The sequence below is a fragment of the Lentinus tigrinus genome, assembly GCF_003813185.1.
Source record: "Lentinus tigrinus ALCF2SS1-7 unplaced genomic scaffold L226scaffold_5, whole genome shotgun sequence".
Classification (NCBI taxonomy): Eukaryota; Fungi; Basidiomycota; class Agaricomycetes; order Polyporales; family Polyporaceae; genus Lentinus; species Lentinus tigrinus.
The window spans coordinates 967,115-987,127 of NW_027137914.1; the positions used below are offsets into that span (position 1 = coordinate 967,115).

At 57.3% G+C, this 20,013-nt stretch overlaps 7 protein-coding genes across 7 annotated transcripts; 3 read left to right on the plus strand and 4 right to left on the minus strand.

Moving 5' to 3' along the window:
* The first annotated feature begins 1,694 nt into the window (after window positions 1-1,694).
* L226DRAFT_531762 (uncharacterized protein) lies at window positions 1,695-3,587 on the plus strand. Its single transcript, XM_067680140.1, has 5 exons — window positions 1,695-1,746; window positions 1,807-1,950; window positions 2,059-2,625; window positions 2,685-2,736; window positions 2,793-3,587. Exons 2-5 carry the CDS (start codon window positions 1,861-1,863, stop codon window positions 3,326-3,328), a joined length of 1,245 nt encoding a protein of 414 aa, XP_067538988.1. The 5' UTR covers window positions 1,695-1,746; window positions 1,807-1,860; the 3' UTR covers window positions 3,329-3,587.
* L226DRAFT_551159 (uncharacterized protein) lies at window positions 3,571-6,014 on the minus strand (the record flags this gene model as incomplete). Its single annotated transcript, XM_067682800.1, has 14 exons — window positions 6,005-6,014; window positions 5,777-5,937; window positions 5,522-5,673; window positions 5,428-5,460; window positions 5,332-5,366; window positions 5,236-5,274; window positions 5,127-5,155; window positions 5,061-5,074; window positions 4,965-4,993; window positions 4,798-4,852; window positions 4,605-4,736; window positions 4,321-4,525; window positions 4,201-4,249; window positions 3,571-4,134 (listed from the first exon to the last, which is right to left on the minus strand). The coding sequence occupies exons 3-14, from the start codon at window positions 5,607-5,609 to the stop codon at window positions 3,571-3,573; spliced, it is 1,272 nt and encodes a 423-aa protein (XP_067538989.1). The 5' UTR covers window positions 5,610-5,673; window positions 5,777-5,937; window positions 6,005-6,014.
* A 908-nt stretch (window positions 6,015-6,922) lies between these two features.
* L226DRAFT_531765 (ATP-NAD kinase) lies at window positions 6,923-10,461 on the minus strand. The gene is made up of 7 exons (XM_067680141.1): window positions 9,641-10,461; window positions 9,426-9,564; window positions 8,987-9,221; window positions 8,482-8,935; window positions 8,353-8,429; window positions 8,113-8,302; window positions 6,923-8,061 (listed from the first exon to the last, which is right to left on the minus strand). The coding sequence occupies exons 1-7, from the start codon at window positions 10,152-10,154 to the stop codon at window positions 7,136-7,138; spliced, it is 2,535 nt and encodes an 844-aa protein (XP_067538990.1). The 5' UTR covers window positions 10,155-10,461; the 3' UTR covers window positions 6,923-7,135.
* An 849-nt stretch (window positions 10,462-11,310) lies between these two features.
* Window positions 11,311-13,307, plus strand: L226DRAFT_531766 (PLC-like phosphodiesterase). The gene is made up of 8 exons (XM_067680142.1): window positions 11,311-11,810; window positions 11,883-11,950; window positions 12,003-12,041; window positions 12,093-12,168; window positions 12,228-12,264; window positions 12,316-12,519; window positions 12,575-12,870; window positions 12,930-13,307. The coding sequence occupies exons 1-8, from the start codon at window positions 11,734-11,736 to the stop codon at window positions 13,054-13,056; spliced, it is 924 nt and encodes a 307-aa protein (XP_067538991.1). The 5' UTR covers window positions 11,311-11,733; the 3' UTR covers window positions 13,057-13,307.
* A 555-nt stretch (window positions 13,308-13,862) lies between these two features.
* L226DRAFT_292257 (uncharacterized protein) lies at window positions 13,863-14,688 on the plus strand. Its single transcript, XM_067673632.1, has 5 exons — window positions 13,863-13,918; window positions 13,987-14,122; window positions 14,180-14,230; window positions 14,451-14,601; window positions 14,674-14,688. Exons 2-4 carry the CDS (start codon window positions 13,990-13,992, stop codon window positions 14,477-14,479), a joined length of 213 nt encoding a protein of 70 aa, XP_067538992.1. The 5' UTR covers window positions 13,863-13,918; window positions 13,987-13,989; the 3' UTR covers window positions 14,480-14,601; window positions 14,674-14,688.
* On the minus strand, window positions 14,622-15,591 carry L226DRAFT_520771 (uncharacterized protein; the record flags this gene model as incomplete). The annotated part of the gene is made up of 4 exons (XM_067678667.1): window positions 14,622-14,768; window positions 14,834-15,116; window positions 15,318-15,473; window positions 15,584-15,591. 4 exons carry the CDS (start codon window positions 15,589-15,591, stop codon window positions 14,622-14,624), a joined length of 594 nt encoding a protein of 197 aa, XP_067538993.1.
* A 949-nt stretch (window positions 15,592-16,540) lies between these two features.
* On the minus strand, window positions 16,541-18,354 carry L226DRAFT_520772 (uncharacterized protein; the record flags this gene model as incomplete). Its single annotated transcript, XM_067678668.1, has 2 exons — window positions 16,541-17,338; window positions 17,395-18,354. 2 exons carry the CDS (start codon window positions 18,352-18,354, stop codon window positions 16,541-16,543), a joined length of 1,758 nt encoding a protein of 585 aa, XP_067538994.1.
* Between the last annotated feature and the right edge of the window lie 1,659 nt (window positions 18,355-20,013).

Sequence of the window (20,013 nt, forward strand, 5' to 3'; positions counted from 1 at the left end):
TGTACGGATACACAGTCCTTGCACTATTTGTACTTCGCTTACGAATAATTCTTGGCTTATCGTGCGCGGCTTCGTCGTGCGCGCGGCGCGTTGTCGAGGGACGCGGGAATGGCTGATCCGAAGAGACCTCCGCCTCGTCTGGCCAAGTCTCATGCTTGTCATGTCCAACAGGGATATCACGATTGGGGTTTCCGAAGATGAACAAAGGCTGTGGTTATTGAACCGACACTGAACAGAGATATTTACTTACAACGTTGCGCGCGGAATCTCTTTCCACATGGTCGTGTGCGCGGTCGGGCAGCAGAATGAACAACGGTCAGGTACGAGACCTCGTGCTCCCTCCATCGTGAGCTTTGGCGGCTCACGATACCAAACGGGCCCCGAGTTCGTGGATAGTAGGCACGCGCATCCCCGCTCGAAGTCCACTCCTTGAATGCGGCCCTCCACACCCAGTTCACCACCCTCTGTGCGCGGAAAACTTACTCAAACACGGGAGCCTCCCCGGCGAGCTAATCCGGGGGTGAAGCAGACGTTCATGCTCCCTTGCAGATGTATGTGAACTCGACAAGGGCGAGCCGCTCTTGCACAGGTGTGAGGCAGCGCGGCGGCGGGTTTGTGGCGGAAGTGGTAGTGCGCAATGCGGAAGTCGGTGATCGCGGACACCCCGACTAAACACGCCAAGGTACTAGGATGTGTTGTCGAGGCTAAGAGTATTTGCTCGCAGTTTGACCTGAGCTGTTGCACTAGCCGAGTATCGATCACCTCCGGTTTCGGTGAGCAATAGTAAGTAGAACTAGTGCTCTGAATTGAAACGACAATATCAGGATACAGGACGGAGGCAAGTAGTACAGCTACCGTATGAGTATGTGAGAGCTATAGCTGCCTTTGATGCACGCGGGAGTTAGCACAATACGAGATGGAGTTATCATCACCACTTGAGACACTCACATGCTGCTGAGATGCTATCTGAATAGGTCAATTATCCTCGTCATAATCCCAGGCTCCCTCTTGTGGACACATGGGCCCTTGAACACCTCCGCTACTCTGGGATACGGCCGAGGAGCCTCCTTGTAATCGACCCAACTCTCGATATACGGCTTCCATATCCGTCTCCCCTCTTAACGGACGAACCGCTCTGCCGCAGGACCGTTCGTTCCCCCACGGACAACGCAGTCGATACCGTTGTTGACGCACGTCAAACATAGCATCTGCATGTCCTTGAGAGCGGGGCCTCAAGGATCTCAATATCGCGGTCATTCCCAGTGCCCGTGGCGGTATCAGAATAAGCATGAAAACAAGAACACATGATGATGTGGCAATGGTGTAGGACAGTGGTGCACAGAACAGGCCACGGTGTGCCACTGCCAGCTCATAAATTCGCCAACTGGGATGGATGTGGTTTAACATGTATGGAACCGAAGCCGGGAAGACCGGGACGGTCTTCCACGTGGATGCCACGTGAAGCTTGCAAGACACCAGGCATGCACTGTTCAAACTCGCAATTCTCCTCATCCCATTGCGACAAAGACAGATGAAATACACAACAGTACTGTCCCTATGAGTGGGTCTGTTTTGTGCCTGTTAACCGATAGCAAGCTCGCGTCGCTGCGTTAAGCTGATGTGGCGGTAGGCGCCGAGATTGACCGCCCACTTCCGGAAGCACTCGGGTTGGTACAATGTACAGACTCACAACACGCTCACCAGTCTCCAGAATCTTCAGGTTTGCCGACAATCAGTGAAGTCGAGGTGAGTGTGATTGAGTCTCAGGATAGACATGCCAGTTGACGCTACTATTGTACTGTACAGATCCAGTGTATACAATAACAAGGAAACCAGCAATTCCTAGGAGGTTCCAATACAATGTCATCGATCCCTTTCCCCCCATCAGGACAGTATCTCAGAGCAGTACGCGAGTCCTCTCGCGCGGCTCGCGAGAAGGCCAACGTTACGGTACGTCCTCGCAAAGCTCTGTTGGATATGGGGCCGCTCGATGGCATTAATTCGACTCGAACTTTGCTCTCTCCCGTACAACTGGCAAGATGACTGACAGCTGAACAGATCAGCGATGAATCCATCGAACGATTTCTGCTCTCTCCAGCATTTACGAGCACATACACTCGTCTGTGCAAAGCCCACGGGATGACCATGCCGCTCAACTTCAGCTCTGTCGTCTCAGAACTGAACGTCCTATCCGTCCTCTCCCTGCTCAACTTCGCTTCAGGATATCGTGTCCCGCTTCATCAGGCCACGGGAAGAGGAGCTTTCGACAATATCCGCGCCTTCGTCTTCTCTGCCTACATCTCGTCCTCTGCCGGCGCTGAGGACTACTTCTCCGCGCGCGGGATGAAGGAGATCACTGCGACGACTGTTGCAGACCTCATGCGTGTGACGCATCACATTCACGTAGAGAGGCCGCACGAGAAGATCCCTGGGGTGACTGTCGGAGAGCTAGGCGGCCCCGTTTGGGAGATCGTGCAGATCATTGCGAAGACGTTGAACGAGACGGGCGACGCTTTGATCGACGGTGGCTACCCCGATCTGGGCAGCTTCGTCCTTGAAGCACTCAAGGAAGGCGAAAAGGCCAGGAAGGCCGGGGGCGACGAGTGTGAAGTCGCACTCGAGAGAGTGAGTACCCAAAATTTCCGCTCAAGTCAAGCTGTCCGCTTACCCCTCAACGCCTACAGTTTGTGTGCGGAATCCCTGCTTTCCGAGATATGGCTCTGGTCTACGATCAACGTGATTCTCCTCTCGCACCAACTTCATGGCGTCCGGGCACTAATATCCATCTACAGCTGTGTACTGCTTCAAGAAGGCCATGCTCACTCTGCACGCCATCGCTCTCCGTTTCGGCACTTCCAACACCCCAGCCGTACCCGTCCCCCGCACCTCGCACCTCCCCATCTTCTCCGACAACGTCATTCCCTCTCTCCTCGTCCACCTCGGGGTGATCGACCTCTCCACCGCCGATCCCGCGCTCGGGCTCCCCACGCTCTTCCCGGAAGCTCGCGACCCCGAACGCCTGAGCGCCCTCCTTGCCGCCGCGGAGCCCGTCGTGGATGTCGTGGCGCAGATCAAGACAGTCCCGAAGGAGGGTCCACTCTTGACGGTCGAGCAGGCGTTCGTGCTGCGCGCCGCAGCGATCGATGCCTGCGAGCTGATCGTAGAGAAGGCGAAGACGCTGGATGTGAGCGGGCAGAAGGAGGATCTGTCGTGGACGAAGGATATGACGCCGCCGGAACTGGACGCGTGGATCTGGGCTGTGGCGAAGGATCGCCCCGATTATAGGAAGCTTGAGCGATTCGCGTTGAGAAACACGGCGTACTTCTGAAGTAGCAGTACCAATCCTGTACAACAGTTTGAAGGCATACGTTCTTTTGCCAATATCGCCTTCGGACTGCACGAAGTTACTTACACACACACGCACACTAGGGAGAGGGCAGGATATCTTGCAAAACGATAGCATGCTAACTACTACGATACATACGTACATAGCCACCAGTGGCCCCAAAACCTATATACATTCCATAAAGATACGTCACATCATGAATCCGTCGTGTGTGTGAGCACCAATCATACAGCCTCCCCGTACGATATCCGCAGGTCCGCACGTATCTCCCGCATCTCGTATTGCCACCATTCCGGGTTCATCACCCCAGTCAGGTGCACCGAGGGCTCCCGCACATACTCGTGGGCGCGTCGAGGAGTCCCAGCGAGCCTTTGTATGCCCCTAGTCGAACCCGAGGTGCCTGGTCTTGAGACTGCCACCTCGACTGCATGGTCGTGCCCGATCGTCACGCGGACAGTGCTCGTCGGACTTGCAGTGTCGCAGCGCGGTGAGCTGGTCGGCGTGACGCTGGGATTGCGGAGGGTCGGGCCCGAGAAGGCGGAATCGGAGTAGGCGGAGGCAGCGGAGCAGGACGAGAATGCCCCTGGGGTGTGTGGAGGGAGAGGGGTGTCGAGAATCGCGTCCGGCGTTGGGGTGTTGTTGCCAGTGGCGGGGATATCGCGGACATTGAGCAGCAGGGGGTCCCGCACGCCTGTGTAGTATGCGTGTCGGATATTGAGCAGGAGCCGGGTGCAGTTCGTGATGCTGAGTGAGAGGGCGAACCCCACGGGGATCTGGTAGAGACCGAGCTGCAGCACATGCAGAAGGGTACATTAGGTGAGAATGGGTGCAACCGAGCAAGGTAGAGTACTCACGTCGCTCGTGAGCCATATGATCGCACACGCAAGGTACGATGCGAATATTCTAGCGCCCGCGATCAGCACCGTCTTCTCTTCTCTCAGAGAAGCCAGCGAAGAGGAGAACTCAGGACTCACGCGAGGAAGTTGAGGAGCGAGTACCTGTAGATCATGTCTAGAAGGCCGTCGTAGCTGTATGCCCATCTCCAGCTCGAGTTCGGCGAGGCGCCTGCACAACCCCGGTAGAGGAAGAGCAGAAGCAGGAGGGCGTCGAATGCGAGGATGGGGACCCACAGTAACGGGAAGGGGGAGCCGATCTTCGTCATGACGCAGTACTCGACGCCTGGTATGCCGTTCGCTTTTGCTGATAAGAGCTGCTCATTAGGTGGACTCCGTGGAAAGGCTGAAAAGGTTAACCGCACCTTCGAACGTCTCGAAGGAGATCGTGAGGATCGTCACGACAGCCGCCACCTCAATGAGGTAGCATATGGACATGAGTGCTAGGACCCAACGATTCTTGTTGTAGACCACGTAGATCCACAGCAACAATACAGCTAGGTTCCAGATTCCAGAGGTGAACTATCGCAACTGGACAAGGCGATGAGAGAGTCTCACCTTCCGAGGTAAATAGGATCGCACTATATCCCCACGTTTCCCAATAGAACCAGAACTCGCAGCTTGCATGACTGGGCTTCAGTGTTACGCACCGAAGAAGACATTGGGCGCTCACAACTAGTGGCTACTGTTAGAACATGCGCCGCTGCCATGCGTGTTGCACTCACTTGGTCGTTCACGACAGTCGAGTTCAGCGCTAGACGGCAAATGGTATGCAATGAGTCTTCTCACACACAGCAGTAGCGTGCAGGGTAGGTGCTGACCATATGACTGGAATCTACGGCGGCTCAGCTTGCCAGACAACTCCGTGAAGCTATGGAACGACCCACAATACGCATATTATGCCAAAATAGCGATGCTAAGAGACCCGGGCGGGGGAGGCACTTGAGCGGCTCTTGCAAGGGACCGTGGCATCCATGACAATGTGAATGGACGTACCCAAAGGAAGGCTAGCTTGATGACCGACCACCGCTTCTTCTGCACACGACAGTCAGACGCCGCAGATCCCGCCGGCTCCTGGACACATGCACTTACCCAGATCAGCTCCACTTCATGCTCGAGGCATATGACTGCCAATCGGACGTCAGCGCTGGTGCACATGCATGGATGGCGTCGAGAGAGTGGACTGACCATAATCATAGACGACAATCGTGGAGGTAACGACTGGCCGGGAGGAGTCAGATCCAGCCTGGTGCTTCACGACCAGTGTGGCAAACGCACTCACAAGAGACAAACTGCGTCAATCGGACATCTCGTACGGCCGTAACAAACTCTGCGATGGCTGTCGTGACCAGATCTGGCTGATCACTCATGGGCGCAGACAAGGCGTGAACAGGCAAAGGGGCGAGGTGGGCGGGGGAATGTGAAGGACGTCGGCTAGAGCGGGGAAATCAGCCGCGAGGGCATGGGGGGCCTATAAGGGCGCTGCGAGAAGGGAAGGCAGGAAGCATCGGGCCAAGGGAGGGCCTTCTTGACGCACCGAAACTCAATGTGGCGGCCCAGCAGCTGCCGTAAAAGCAACCTTCCCTGCAGAAGTCGCAGGGCCAGGGCGACTGTGCGCGTCCGCAGAAGCAGCGTACGAAGGGCGACGCTCGTCCCGACTGTTGCAAGCGAGCGGGTTTGCGCCCCGCAACATCGAGCCTGCAGAAGGTGTCCAGAAGCCTGAAGTCAGGGTCACCAAGACATTGCACTAATCGACTGCACTCGCCTTGGGAACCTGCCAGCGGCAGGTTGCGGGACGTGATAGCGACCGCGGTCACGCACTAGCTTGTGGGATTTTACGCCAGAGAAACGCCGCTTCGCACCGATTTCCACGGTAGCATGGACGACTGGCGACGCTGAGCTGCCAAGGGTCGCTGGGAGAGCTAGTGGCTTCGTGGTCGAGGAAAACCTGTCGTGTGGCGTTTGGAAGACGAAACACTTCTTGGCTTCTTGCATGCGCCGTGTTGCGGGCATGTGCCTGCCGCAGAGGGAGCGCGGACATAGATGGACTTGGTGCGCCACCTGGGAACCCAAACTGTAGATCTGTCACAAGACGTCAACGAGAGGCGTGTTGGATTGCGTTAACCTAAATGCTGCCGCATCCCATCAGGACGGTACATCGATCGAGGCGCACGTTCACCCTGCACTACTCGGTCGCATCTCAGCGCATAAATATTGGAGAAGGAAGCCTGGTCGTGTGCACGTACGCATGTTGGAAGGGCTCCGAAAGGTTCATGAACAGAAAGCCCGAGGAAAGTGGGACCACCAGCATGGGACTCGACTGCGGCGAAGCACCCGGCAACTTGAGGTGAGAGAACGATCCACGCAGGACTCCGGGGAATAGGATAGAAGCATAGGGTCCGAGAGGTAGGTCGAGTCCTATAAGCAGTGATGACGCCAGAACCTCACGTTTCAGTGTCCCGCCATCGGGGCAAAACGACAGCTCGTCGTCAAAGCGTCGCTGTTCACGGTCAAGGGGACGACACATGGATGTTCGTGGGAGGAATGTCCAATGAGGTGTCTGCATGGACCATTACTTCCAAGCATACCTAGGCTTGACATACTGGATTGTGTAAGCGCCTCATGAACGGAGTAGGCAGACGTACCGTAAGTAGCCAGTCAGACCAGCGACGCACGCGAACGAGACGTCTCGAGGGAAAGATGCATAAATTTTACAAGGCGTGTCTGTCGTCGTGAATATATCTGGTCATATAAGTAGGTTACAATGCTTCTAGAGATATTCCGTTCATACCATCTTTCCTATCGCCCAACCAACCGAACCGATACAAGATACAATACCAGGCTCCAGCAGAAACATTCTATGAGAAGGCAAAGGCGAAACAAGTCATCCACACACCTACGCGTCAGCATCGCTGTCGCTCGCAGCGCTGTCACTCTCGTCCTGGCCCCACACCGCGAATGCACGCCGGTGCGGCCCGTCTTCTGACCGGTCGCGCGAGCGACTGCGGTGGAAGGCATGCCGGTTGTTGGACGGCAGGTCGACTGGGGTCGGAGTTTTCAGGCTCTCCGCGTCGATATCGCGGTCGCGCGGGATCCGCACGCGCGTGCTGAAGTGGGCCGAGCGGGGCCCACGGATGTCGTCGCGCTCTCCGCGGTCGCCTCGCTGGGGATCCGCCATTGTGGCGATGGACGAAGACGAGGAGGAGTTGGAATCCGCGAGGAACTGGACGTGACGGGGAGAGACGCGAGGAGGATGAGGATGCGGACCGACGAAGCGGTCCGGTGTGTCGACGCCAGACTTGAGCCCGGAACTCGGCGACACGTCGCGCGTAGACGACAAGTATGGGTTGCCCTGGGCGAGGAGGCGAGCGGCGTTCTCGGCTACGGCTTGCTCGTGCTTCTCGCCGTCACCTGCTGCTAATTTCTCCTTCCCGACCTCCACCTCACGCGGACTCAGCTTGTTCACGTCCGAGGAGCTCGGCGACTCCGTGGACGAGAGGTCGTCAATGTCGTACTTCTCGTCTTCCTCATCGGACACTTCGTCCTCCTCATCCATGTCGTCCTCGCGAGCAGCGGCACCGTTCTCTTTGATAGCCTCGCTATGCCGTTTCGACGTGGGGGTTGGGCCGTCCTGGTGCCTCTCCACAGACTGCGAACGTGCCTTGCGGGGGCTCTCCTCCACGACCACGAACGACTTCTGGCGCTCTCGCTCGTTCCACTTGAGAGTGCGGGATATTGAGTTGAACCAGTCACGGGACTGGGACTCGGCGCAAACTGTGGGGAATGGGTACTTGGACGCAGTAACCTTGATGTGGTCTCCCTCTGCGCTACCGGTGAGTATATGATGACGTCATAGGAGACCGCAACACTTACGCTTCAGCTCGACACGACCGCGACCATCGAACGACGCCCATGCGGTACTCCTGGAGTTGAAAGGAACGCATATACGCAGTTCCAACGTGTCAGGAAGTAGCATTGGACGGAAGGAGAGGGTGTGCGGGCAGAGAGGGGTGATGAGGATGGCCGGGATCTCGGGGTGCACTAGAGAGCCACCCGCAGATAACTGTAGCTTGCGTTAGTACACACCCAGAGGTTGCTTCGGTGAAGACGTACTGAGTAGGCAGTCGAACCAGTAGGGGTAGCAACGCAAAGACCATCGGCTTGGACAGTGGTCAAGTGGTGCTCATCACCTGTAAGTTTGGTCAGTACAGGCGGCACGACAGGACAAGGGCCGACACTCACCGAACAACTCAAGCAGACTAACGTAAGGACTCGGGCCACGGTCGACGACAAGGTCATTCAGGACTTCGAAGCACTCAACCGGCCTCGTCGAGAAGCACATAATCTCCTTGTCCTTCGCGCCCGCCTTACCACCCGCGCCGCTGCCGCTTTCAAGCGCTTCCCATCCATCTTGCTCAACGTTCCTCATTAAGATCTCCCCAGTGACGCCCTTCTTAATCGCGCGACACGCCTTGCTATTCTTGTCTGGGGAGATAGCGCGATACACGGTGCAAGTGAAGCGCATGCGGAGGTTCACACGAACGCCGTCGTCGATCGCGTTGTCCATCACTTTCTGGTGGTTGGCGAAGTCGAAGTTTGTCAGGAATCCGAGCGAGCCCAGGGCGAAAGGGAGGACAGGAGGCACGATACGTTGGAACAGCCACGAGGTGAACAGAACGGTGCCGTCACCACCGAGCTGCAGGTGGTTCAGCGAACGCCGCTGCGGCGAAGTCGAAGTTGCACTCACTGTGACGACAAAATCGAAGAGATGTGGACTGCGGCTGCACATCTCGGCTGTCCAGTAACGGAGCTGCCCCTCGGATGATGGCTGGCTATCGCCATTGCCGTTGCTGAAGTTTGAGTGTAATGACGAGCTACTAGAGGTGCGGCGCTTGGGGAACGGAACGAAGAACTCGGGATGTTCGTGGGCCAGACCGGCTGCGTCGAAGCGTCTTGACGACTTCAATTGGGCGTCGACGTAACTGCACGGAGATATTAGTATGACGCCATCTGGACCGGACTGGGGCGAGGATGCAAGGAAAAGGGCCTCGGGCTCTGTCACCTGTGCCGGCTATGACCGCCGCAGGTCGGTGCCGTGAACAGGCGACACTACGACACGTACGCCGATCGGCGAGTAGGACGCAATCCACGATGGGCTCGAATCGACAAATAGGATGGGCACTCACACAATCATTCCCCGGTCGGAACCGCGCTTCTTGAGCATGAGATAGAGGGCAAGCTCGCGAGTGAGCTTGATGAGCCTGTTGTCTCGCGCCTTGGTCACGATGAGGACGCTCTGGATGTTGGAGCGGACGCGAGTGCGACCTGGGTGTGAGGTGAGCACCGCCGTGAGGCGGGTGCAACGCCGCAAACCAGACAAAAACCAGACAGGACGACTGACCGAGCTTTTTGCTGACCTCCCGCACCCCGACCGCCGTCTCCGCGAGTCGCTTCGTGAGACTCGAAGCGTACGCTCGCTCTTCGTCGTCATCTCCATAAGGCGAATCGCTGTACGAGTCCGATACCGTGCCGTCCGGGTGGGCGTTGTGTTCGTCATCTCCTCGTTCGCGGAGATCGCGTGGTTTGTCGTTGGCGACGGTTCCAAACCAGTCCATGAGAGATGCGCCCTGCAGCTTGGAGTGCAGGAAACAGGGCGATTTAATGGTAGGAGAAGGTGTGCGGTGTTGTGAGTGGGTCGGAACCGGAACCGTGTGGTGAGTAATTGTGGGAGTGTTCGACATAAGTGGTGGGCCTTCTACAGTCACGGAGGCGCCATTGCCATTGACATTGGCCTTGCCGTTGCCGTTGACCAAAGCGGAGGAGGGAGTGCCGGAGTGGGTCTTTCCCGACGCAATCTCCGGTGACTGCTGGGGGTCGACCACAATGTTGGGTGTCCAGTCCGAGGAGTTATGCATGATGTTAAGGTGCGATGGCCGACTCGTCCTCCGAGACAGCGACTGTCGGATCTCTGGTACGTTCGGGGTCGACGGGGGCGTCGAGAACGTTTCGTTGTCCGGGGAATGCATGACGGTGGGGCCCAGGTGTGTCTGCGTGAGACTGATGTGAGTGGGAAGCTGTAGAGTGCCGTCCACAGCGTCAAAAGGTCTTTATAAGCCCAGCACAACCGCTGTTTCGGACGTAAAGAGAGGCGAGTCCGACAGATGTTGTCCAGACGACGTTTGGTGAACGTCGCCACAGTTCATTGGACATCGTCGAGTCCGGTGCGCGCAAACTCGCCGCCGCGGCCGATTGGTCCAATGAGCCCCTCTTATCTTCATCTAATCGAACTCGCTTATCTCTCTTACTACTCGGTAACAAGGGCTTGTAGTCCTGCCATAACCAAGTAACATTGGCCAATAACAACCACCTATGCGGGATTTAGAAACTCCAGCCCCACGAGGCCTCTGCATCATCACCATCTCCCAGCCATCCATGATTCCATCTTCCGCCCAGCTTCAATGCAATGCCGGCGGCTTCACACAGAGCGTGCCTGACATGCTTTTGCACGACCGGCGAACTTGCAGTGTCTGACAGCGCCCCCCAAGGTCCTCCGTCAAAGACTCGAAGTCGAAGATTCTAACATCCAAGTCTGTCATGCGTAGTGGGACATAGTCGGTGAAGTTCGTACCAGGAGCTTGCGTTTGCTCAGGACCAGCGCAGACGATGTCCACAAAGGAGGGCGTAACAGCTCGACTGCGACGCGGTCCCAGTGAGTTTTATAACTTGAATCGTCCGGCTGTCCACGGCAGCAACTTTGCCCTGTATGCCTCCTGTCTTCGTCGACACCGTTCTCAGGCAGCACAGGTCGTTGTCAAACATGGTCATAGGTCATCCGTCTGTGGCGGTACAAACGACGATCTCAGGGAGAGTTGAGCAGCGTACAGTGACAAGCCATCTTTGGTTCCTGGATCCAGCGGGGTTCGAGCTGGACTGCGCTGATGTGAGCTGGCGTACTGAGATGAACAGCGCGGCGGATGGGACGGGAGCTATCGTTTTTGTGTCGAGTAGCCTCCAGGCCGACACCAAAACGCCGTGCTTGTTCTCACCCAGTTCTCACCCCGACCTACTCATCATGCGGCAAAAGGACATTTCGGATCTTTCTTACAACTTCCAAGATGCAGCATGAGCAACGTTCCTCCGCAGAATGGGTCCACGTGCGTGGTCAGCAACGCTCATCAAATCAACCCAGCAGCGATTGAGACAACGACGGACGAGATGCTATGGCCCCTGGTGCGATCTGCACTTCCTGTGCTCGCCCATCACGAATGCCGCAACACATGCGTCTTGGCTTCACCGCGGCCGCTGCCCGCCTCCGCGAGGACAAATCAAGTGTCCACGGCATCGAAGCCCCAGCCCCATGTGCCCGTTGCCTCAAATAGCGACCTCTGAGGCTTCTCGTGTCCCCAGCTGCCGGTTCAGCCATCTTAAAGTCCGCTCAGCCTTCGCCTCTCGTCCTCACGCTCCTCCCCCGCCCGTAACGTCTTCACGACCGACATGCGAGCAACGTCCTTCCTCTTGAGTGCAGCGGTTGCTGTCGCCTCCGTTAAAGGTGCCATCGTTCCCCAGCGGAGGTAGGTTGGAAGCTCGAAGTTCGATGGGATGTCGAGCGCGGGTTGACTTTGAGGCTGACGTTCTCACGATAGGGCTACGGTCTGCAACGGGCACGCAGAACTCTGCGATCGCAGTTATGGAAACGTGACATACTTTGGATGTTAGTAGCGATGAGGGCACACTTCTCGCGGAGGCTGACATCTCCATCTCAGCGCACGATTCGTTCGCGTTCAGCGAGGATCCCTTTGCTCGTGAGTACATCACCGTGAGGTGATCTAGTGCTAAGCTGACGCAGTGTCCAGTCGCTCGGGACCAGGAGATCGATATTCCCTCTCAGCTTGGTCTCGGTGTGCGTTTGCTCCAGGCGCAGGCGCATGTGTACGTATCATGATCGCGCATACACGACTCGCATACTGATCTATCTACGGACCCTGTAGCAACGACAATGTCTTGCACTTCTGCCACACCAGTTGCGTAAGTGACGTCTGTTCGTTACGGGGATCATCGTCTTAGACACTCTCCTAGGCTCTCTTCGATGGCGGAACTGTTGAAGCCTACCTCAACAAGGTCAACGACTTCCTCAAGGCGAACCCCAACGAGGTCCTCACGCTCATCTTCACGAACCCCGAGGGTGCTTCTCTCCCAGACCTCTGGGATCCGCCCTTCCAGGCATCGGGCATCGCGGATCTAGCGTATGTCCCACCGCACCTGCCGATGAAGCAGAGCGAGGTGTGTTCCATCAAGTTCTCTCCTTCGTATCATTGAATTAAGCGGAGTCTTGCAGTGGCCGACTCTTGGTGACATGATCAGCAGCGGGAAGCGCGTCGTCGTGTTCCTCGATGCAGGCGCAGACACCGATCGCAGCGTCCCATACATCCTCCCCGAGTTCCAGATGGTCTGGGAGACGCCCTTCAGCGTTACAGACGACAAGTTCCCGTGCAGCGTTGACCGCATCAATGGCCCGCTTTCGACGGAGGACCACATGTACATGATCAACCACTCACTCAACAAGGACATCCTCGGCACGGGCATCATCGTGAGCGATCCTATCGACGCCAAGACGACCAACGGTGTTCCTTCGTAAGTGCAACATTCGTGCTAATTGGAATTCGGGCGGGCTGACATATCGTCATGGTCAGGATCCTCGCGAACGCTGCCGGATGCGAGGGCTTCGCAGCCGGACGCGCCCCCAACTTCGTGCTCCTCGACTTCGTGAACATCGGCGACGGCCTCACAGCTGTGACCCAGCTGAACGGGCTGGCGTGAGTACACTCACTGTCTCCCTATACCCCCTCATACCCTGTCTATTCCTCCCGTCGCTCGCCCGTCTCTTCCCCCATGACCTCTTGTACTTCCATGAGATGGGCTGTTCCTGTTGTGCCTGCGGTGCGCTCGTGTAGTTGTGCATGCTAAGGTGACGCAGGGGAGGGAACATCAACAACCAGACAGATTCAGATCCGAGCTCGGGCGCCATGGCGCTGTTACGACCGCCCGGGTGGGCACACGCGTTGGCTGTAGTAGTAACGACGACAATGATGATTGGTAACTGTTGGTTGTAACTTCTCGGGTGCAATATTGGCTGTTGTGGTCCGTCGGAGCCGAAGGTAGATGAGAGGCGCTGTGCTCATGACGACCCGGATGGTTGTCCCCGATCCCAAAGAAGGTCTTACTTCTTACCGGAGCCCTCAAACTGGCACGTGGAACTTGGAGGAGTACTGCCTACTCACGGGCTGACATATCTGATCATTCTCCTAACCTCTCCGACTCATCGTCTCGTTTCCTGGTCCTTCAATGATTCACCAGGAACTTTCGACCTCTTGTATGCCCCATAACTACCGTCCTCCGCCGTATAGTATCCCTTTCCTAGACACCGTTTCAGAGAGTTACAATATTGGGCGTGAGGCTCACAAGCTCATCCTTCCAGCAAGTCTTCGAAGTAGGGGACTGCATCAGTAAAACGCAGCGCCTACTAACTCGCCATTAAGTAGTATCATAATGCTCCGTGTCGTATTGTTCTTGGTATTACATCAACTCGCAACACGAGACCTGCGCGCGGCGTACAACCGTCCTCGAAGCGGCCTGCCCAAAGCGGGCGACAAAGCACGAGTCAGTCGTAAGACTTATACAGGTAAAGGAGAACAATGCCCCTTGGTAACCCTCCCGGGACTGATCGATAGCAACCACGGCACATATAAGACGATGGATGATGGATGGACGTCCAACTCCTCTCAACTCCATCCACACCATCCGAAACCACCGCAGTTTGGACGCGTTCCTCCTAACCACGCCACTCGACCTCGGAACTCTCCCTGTCCTCCATCTGGTTCGAGATGTCAGCATTATGGGTTGCGATCTCCAAGCACTCAACTTACCAATGTCCGCCGATGAGACGACGTAGGGCTCCATTCTCCGAGAAGGATATTGTCCTTCGTCGACCGAGGTGCGTGTACGAGTCCATGAAGAGGTGCGTTCCTAGGGACGCCGAGAGGTCCGCTGCGGCCACAGGGTCCCAAGTCTCCCCGGAACCGTACAAGAACCCTAGAGATAACAACTCTATATCTCAGCGTATTGGGTTCAACAGGTAACAACGCACCAAATCCAAGGTTCCCTCCTCTGCATGATGTATAATCCTATCACCGAGTTGACCTGGTGCGATGGAGGTCGGAATTGGCTTCGCTGGGTATTGTGACCTGCCCTGTCTTCCCCGTGGGCTTGAAGAGAGCGCCATGTTCATCAACGACGTCTCTGCACAGCAAGACAGTGCAGAGCACCATCCTTCGACGACACGCCTATTGTCCTCGGTCCATTCAGGTGCGTCCATGAGTTCATCGCTACGATCCTAGGGGCATCAAGAGTACCACGACGATGATACTGGAGTCATAGTTGTCCCCACGACCGCCCAACGAACCTAAAGAGGAGCCACTCCGGTACGTCCGCCCACCACATATCTGTTCCGGACACATGGGCTCCACAGCTTCCTGCATAATGAAGAACATCAGCACCGTCCGCCGACAATAGCAGCAAAGAATGGAAGCACGCTCACCTCCCACTTCTCGCAGCTAGGCTGTACGGACTTCCACGCTCTTGTTCCGTTCCGTCCGAGGTACGCAGGATCTCTCCTCTGACGCGGACTCATCGCGTCGCCCATCGCGCTTGGGCTACAGATATACGCTCGGGACTGGGCGGGCCAGACAGCACCACCAGTGCAGAAATCTTCAGACCGTCTCCGTCGCCATTGCAACGCGCACCAAGTCCGCCGCTTCTCGCCCGCCCCCTGACGGCCCTGAACCGCATCGCGCCCGGGAACCACGTCCTCGCAGCCCAAACTGCCAGAACGCGGCTCTCGCGGCCGCGAAAAACAAAAAGCCACCCACCACGAGGCGTATCGCGCTCATAAACTCGGTCTGTTCTCCCTGACCGCGTACGTACACGCGCAAGCAGAAGCTCGCACCCGCCGAGCAGAAATACACACGCCTTGTGCCGTACACAGCGAACAATGGCCTCTGCGCGACCCAAATCCGGCGCACAATGGGCGGGCGGAGTTGACACGGTCCACGTGGTGCACGTGATGCACGCCCTCGTGCTCCGGATATCTGGGCGCCTGTGCGGGGATAGGCAGGAATGCTTCCGCGACGCGGCCTCCTCGATCGCTGATCGTGTCGACGTCGAGGACCCCGGGGACGCTGCATACAACAGTGAGCCTCCATTTCTGAACGTGGGAGAAGAAAGTCAGTTCGACGCCGGCACCGTGCAGCGCGCGGCGGCCACGATGTAAACAGCGACGACGACGTACCTTGCCATGTGCGCACCATGCGGCGGGGTAGGAGGGCACGCCGAAGGGGATCAGAGCCAAACGACAGCACTGATATATTCTTCCTTTCAACGACGGCAGTCAACGGATGAAACGATGACTAGGGTAAGGTACACTATGCTACTTTAAAGCGATCGAGGGCGACGCGACGACGAGCAACAGATGAGCAACGAAGCGTATGAACAAACGACAAGGGAGACCAGAGATAGATGAGAGCAACGAGGAGCAGGCATAGGAGAAGATGAGCGGAGAGGGGAGTGTGATGGAGCCGACATCGGTCCAGAGGGTAGGGCGTGTGTAGAAAGTGAACAGAGAAGATAGAAGAGAGAACAGGAGGGGGGTAGGGGTAGTGGGAGGGTAGGGAGTAGATGAGATCGAGAAGGTAGAGCACATACGAATATATACCGAAGAACGAAACCGCAACAGAGTCGATGACGAGATAGTGCGAGTCAATAATGTATGATGCGACGGGTCGTAAGCGGCGTGAAATGTCGTGAAAGATGCAGCGATGAGATGTGCGAGATATGCGACAATGCAGCGACGACGAGCCCGATGACTTGAGATGGTGATATACAGATAGCGATAGGTCCGGATGCATGCGAAAAAGCCAGCAAAGACGACGACAACGACAAAGCAAACGACAAGTTATGGCATGAGGAAGGGGGAGTTGGCGGAGAGTGATGCGGGCGCGACATGCGGGGCTTGGTGCATGCATGCGGATCCTGGCCTTAACGGCGGGAGAGCGTTTTTACAGCTCGATGAAGGAGGAAAGCGGTACTGAGGGAACGTGTTCTGAACGTGTCTAGAGTCGTTGACACTGCTATTCGCGCTGGTAAGCGTATGCGCACGACGTCATCAAGGAACAACTCACAAAGCATCGAGAACAAGTACGTGACGCGACGTTCCGGCGCCGCGTTGAAGGGCAGCATTGTTTAGACTCTAGTTAGAGTCGTTGGAGATGTTCGAAGGGCGAGGCGAGAACCTCCCGCCCACCCGGCGACGAGCAGGCATACCCGCGCCACCCGGAGGCACATACCGGCGAGGGGCCTGTGCGACCATGGCTTCACCGGCGTATGACACTGACTCGGGATGAGCAGAGACAGGAGTGTGCACGGAAGTCGGAGTGGGGGCGACGACGTTCGTCTCAACGGGAGTGGGGACCGACGAGAAGGGCATTGACATGGGCAAAACGGGAACGGGCATCGCGATTTGGGGCTGCTGAGCCTGCTGCTGCATACCGAAGGGGAACGTGTGGAACGCAGGTACCTCTGGGGTGAACGCCTGGACATCATGGAGACCCTCGGAGAACAACGCAGCCTGTAAAGCCTCGAGCTGGAGACTCATGTTCTGGTAGAACCCAGGGTCCGCCAAGTTCATCGCGTCGCCTGGGTGAGCGTTGATGTAGGCGGCGAAGTCTTCGAAGCTGCACGGCTGCATGTCCGTAGGGGCCGGGAGGCTTGCGCCGTCTGCGCGATCCTCCATCGACTCGTGAAGCTCAGGCATGTCGAGCACTGGCCCAAGCTGGTCGGCAGCGTTGATAGGCTGCTGCTCGAGATGCCGCAACAGCTGCTGCAACGATTCGGGATCGAGCTCGCCGGGCGGGGACTGAGCGGAGTGCATCTGCACAGACGAGAGGTGGAAGACAGCCTCCGTGGAAGTGGAAGTGAAGTTGATCACATTCTGATCCGGCATGGACAGCAGGGGGTCGATCACTGGCTGAGGGAAGGTAACGTCGGGCTACGACCGGAAATGGATCAGTACATGTCAAGGCACAACCACTACGTCGAACTCACCTGCAGCAAAGGCTGGTACTCGGCGTAGGCGTTCCAGTCGTTCTGAACCTCCGGCAGAGGTGTGAACGTCTGATAGGATGAGTCGAGCGGCTGTGGCTGCCAGCCTTCGCCCTCGGAATACGAAGGCGGGGAGTCGCTGGGTGTCGAAGACGCGTCTGAGGACGGAGGGAACGCACGGCTAAAGTTGTACGATGACTGCCTCGAAGGCGCAGGGGAATGGACATAGCCCGAGGGGTAGGCCGGTGGTGGTGGTGGCTGTGCCAAGGGTGATGAGGCTGGCGATGAGAGAGCCTGCAACCAGGGAGCATGAGACGGGTAGAGGGCGGCCGACGGTGGTTGGGAGGACGGCGGCAGTGGGGAGCTGCGGATGGATGCGGAGCTGGATGAAGAGAGCAGTGGGGTACTGGATGCGGTAGAGGAGGACTCTGGGTCGTAGTCGATCGGCGGTGAGGGACCGCAACCGCGGTTGATTGGTTCGGGGACGGGGAGGGGTTTCACAGCTTGGTCGTACGCCTCGAGCTTGACGTTCGAGCTCGATGGCGTGCACGGGTTGGAGGGGACACGAGAGCCGTTAGATACCTTGCGTCCGGCGGCCTTGGCCGCCTTCGCCTCCTCGCGGGCCTTCTTCCTGGCCTCGCGCTCCGCGGCGCGCATCTTCTCCTTGGCCTCCTTCGACATGGGGTTGTACTTGTAGTTGGGATACTTCCTCTTGTGCTCTGCCTTGGCGATAGCAGCGCGTTTCTCGTACTCGAGCTTGACGTGGTCGGCCTCGAACCTCCACCGAGTGCCGATCATGCGGGAGATGTCGGCCTGCTTGACAGGTGGATCGTTGGGGCCCCTTGTGTCCTTCCACTCGTTAAGGCGGTCGGTGCGGTAGATAATCCACGCGTTTGGTGGTCGGGGGATCTTCTCGGGCTTTCCAGCCACTTCGGAGGGGCGGGAGCGAGGTGAACGAGGCATGATGGTTGGGGGAGTCGGGGTGGACGGTGGGGGTGGGTTGGGATGGTTTGAACTTCACGTACGCGTGTCGTGGGTGGCGTCGGATGCCGCGAGGGCCACGGTTGGAGGCGGGCGCGGCGGGGAGGAGGGAGAGAGATGACGGACGAGAGCGAGAAACGAGCGTTTATACGCGTTCTCTCGTCCTCGGAACGTTCAACTTATCGTATTTAGCATGATGTGGTGTTGTGGGCGTACCCCTACCCAATGTGGCCGCCTCTGTTTGGCCTGTGTTTGTCCCCGATCGAAATCGATTAAAGCGCCCTCGCGGCGTCCGGGGTCCTGCCCCTCCCAAGCGCTGAGGGCCGCCGCGCCTCCCCCCCCCACTCCGCCATCCCGCATACCTTTCCGTGCTCGAGCACCATCGCAAGAACATCCTGCGTATGTGTGGGAGCCACCTAGCCAGGCGGAATATCGGGAGGCCGCGCTTCCGACACATCTCGCTCCAGAGCGCCCATAGACGCGCGGAGTTGTCCGCTGTGCTTTGTGCGTATCCCGATATGGCAGGTCCTCTTTTCATCGAACACGTTGTTTGATTGATTCAAACCAAGCTCCCCTCCCAGACCCAAGTACACCAAAGCGTTCAATCTAGAAACATAGCGGATCGTGTGTTTAGGGGACGAAGCCAAGGCGAGGCCCAAGCCCAATTCCCCTGCTGTAGTTCGAAATCAATTAATCCATATCGTCGGCCCAAGCGTCGAGCTGTAGAACGACTCTGGGCGAATGCTACAGGCAAAGCTTACGGGCGAGATCTAAGCAGCTAGCACGCTGTATGCACCACACTCGATGGGGAGCCGTCGCACACTGGCATGCATGTTGCCACTTAGCTGGCCATCTGAACCGCCGCTCTTTGCGCCAGTCTAGTCGGGGGCGCACAGAGAGCTGTCTGTGCCTATCGCAACCTTCAAGCATATGCTCGACTCTCTTTGCATCCATAGCGGGCACATATTATCATGAGTAATTTATCCTAACTCCCGGCGATCCGTAGGCAACGTCCCCCTGCTATCTGCGACATCTATCCAAGTCATTCGCGTCATACAACGGTACCGATATCGTAAACAGCTCGTGATATCTGTCTCCTCATTGCAGGCCCGCCTCTCCAGCTCTACGGGAACAGAAGGGAACGGGGTCAAGGATTCGTCTTTCCGGCCACACCGCCGTAGCTGACTCGTACCCATTCCGAGAAGAACCTGCTTTCTTCCATTAGATCCTCGGAAAGGGGACGGGTAATCACGCACGATACATGCGCACCGCAGCACGTCCATGTAATTTGCACAGCATGAAATAGCGACATGCGACCCACTTCTCGGCACTCCGCGCCTCGGACATTGCAGTGTTATCGAAAGTACCTCGCGCCTGCGGGGCCGGGGCTCACTGGTCTAGTATCAAATTGCTTACCATAGGCGTGGGGTGATAGCCAGGACCCCAGAAGACCGCCCTCGCGGTGCAGACCCAGGCCGGAGGCCAAAGCGGCGAATGACCAAAGCGCGATCCGCGGTTTCGGGAGACCAAAGCTCACATAGGAATTATGACTTGAGGCGTCGGAGTCGAAAGCGTGATGGGGCGGCGTGCGGCGTGGAGTGGGGCCCATTCTGGGCTTCGGCTGCCGCAGCAGCTGGTCAG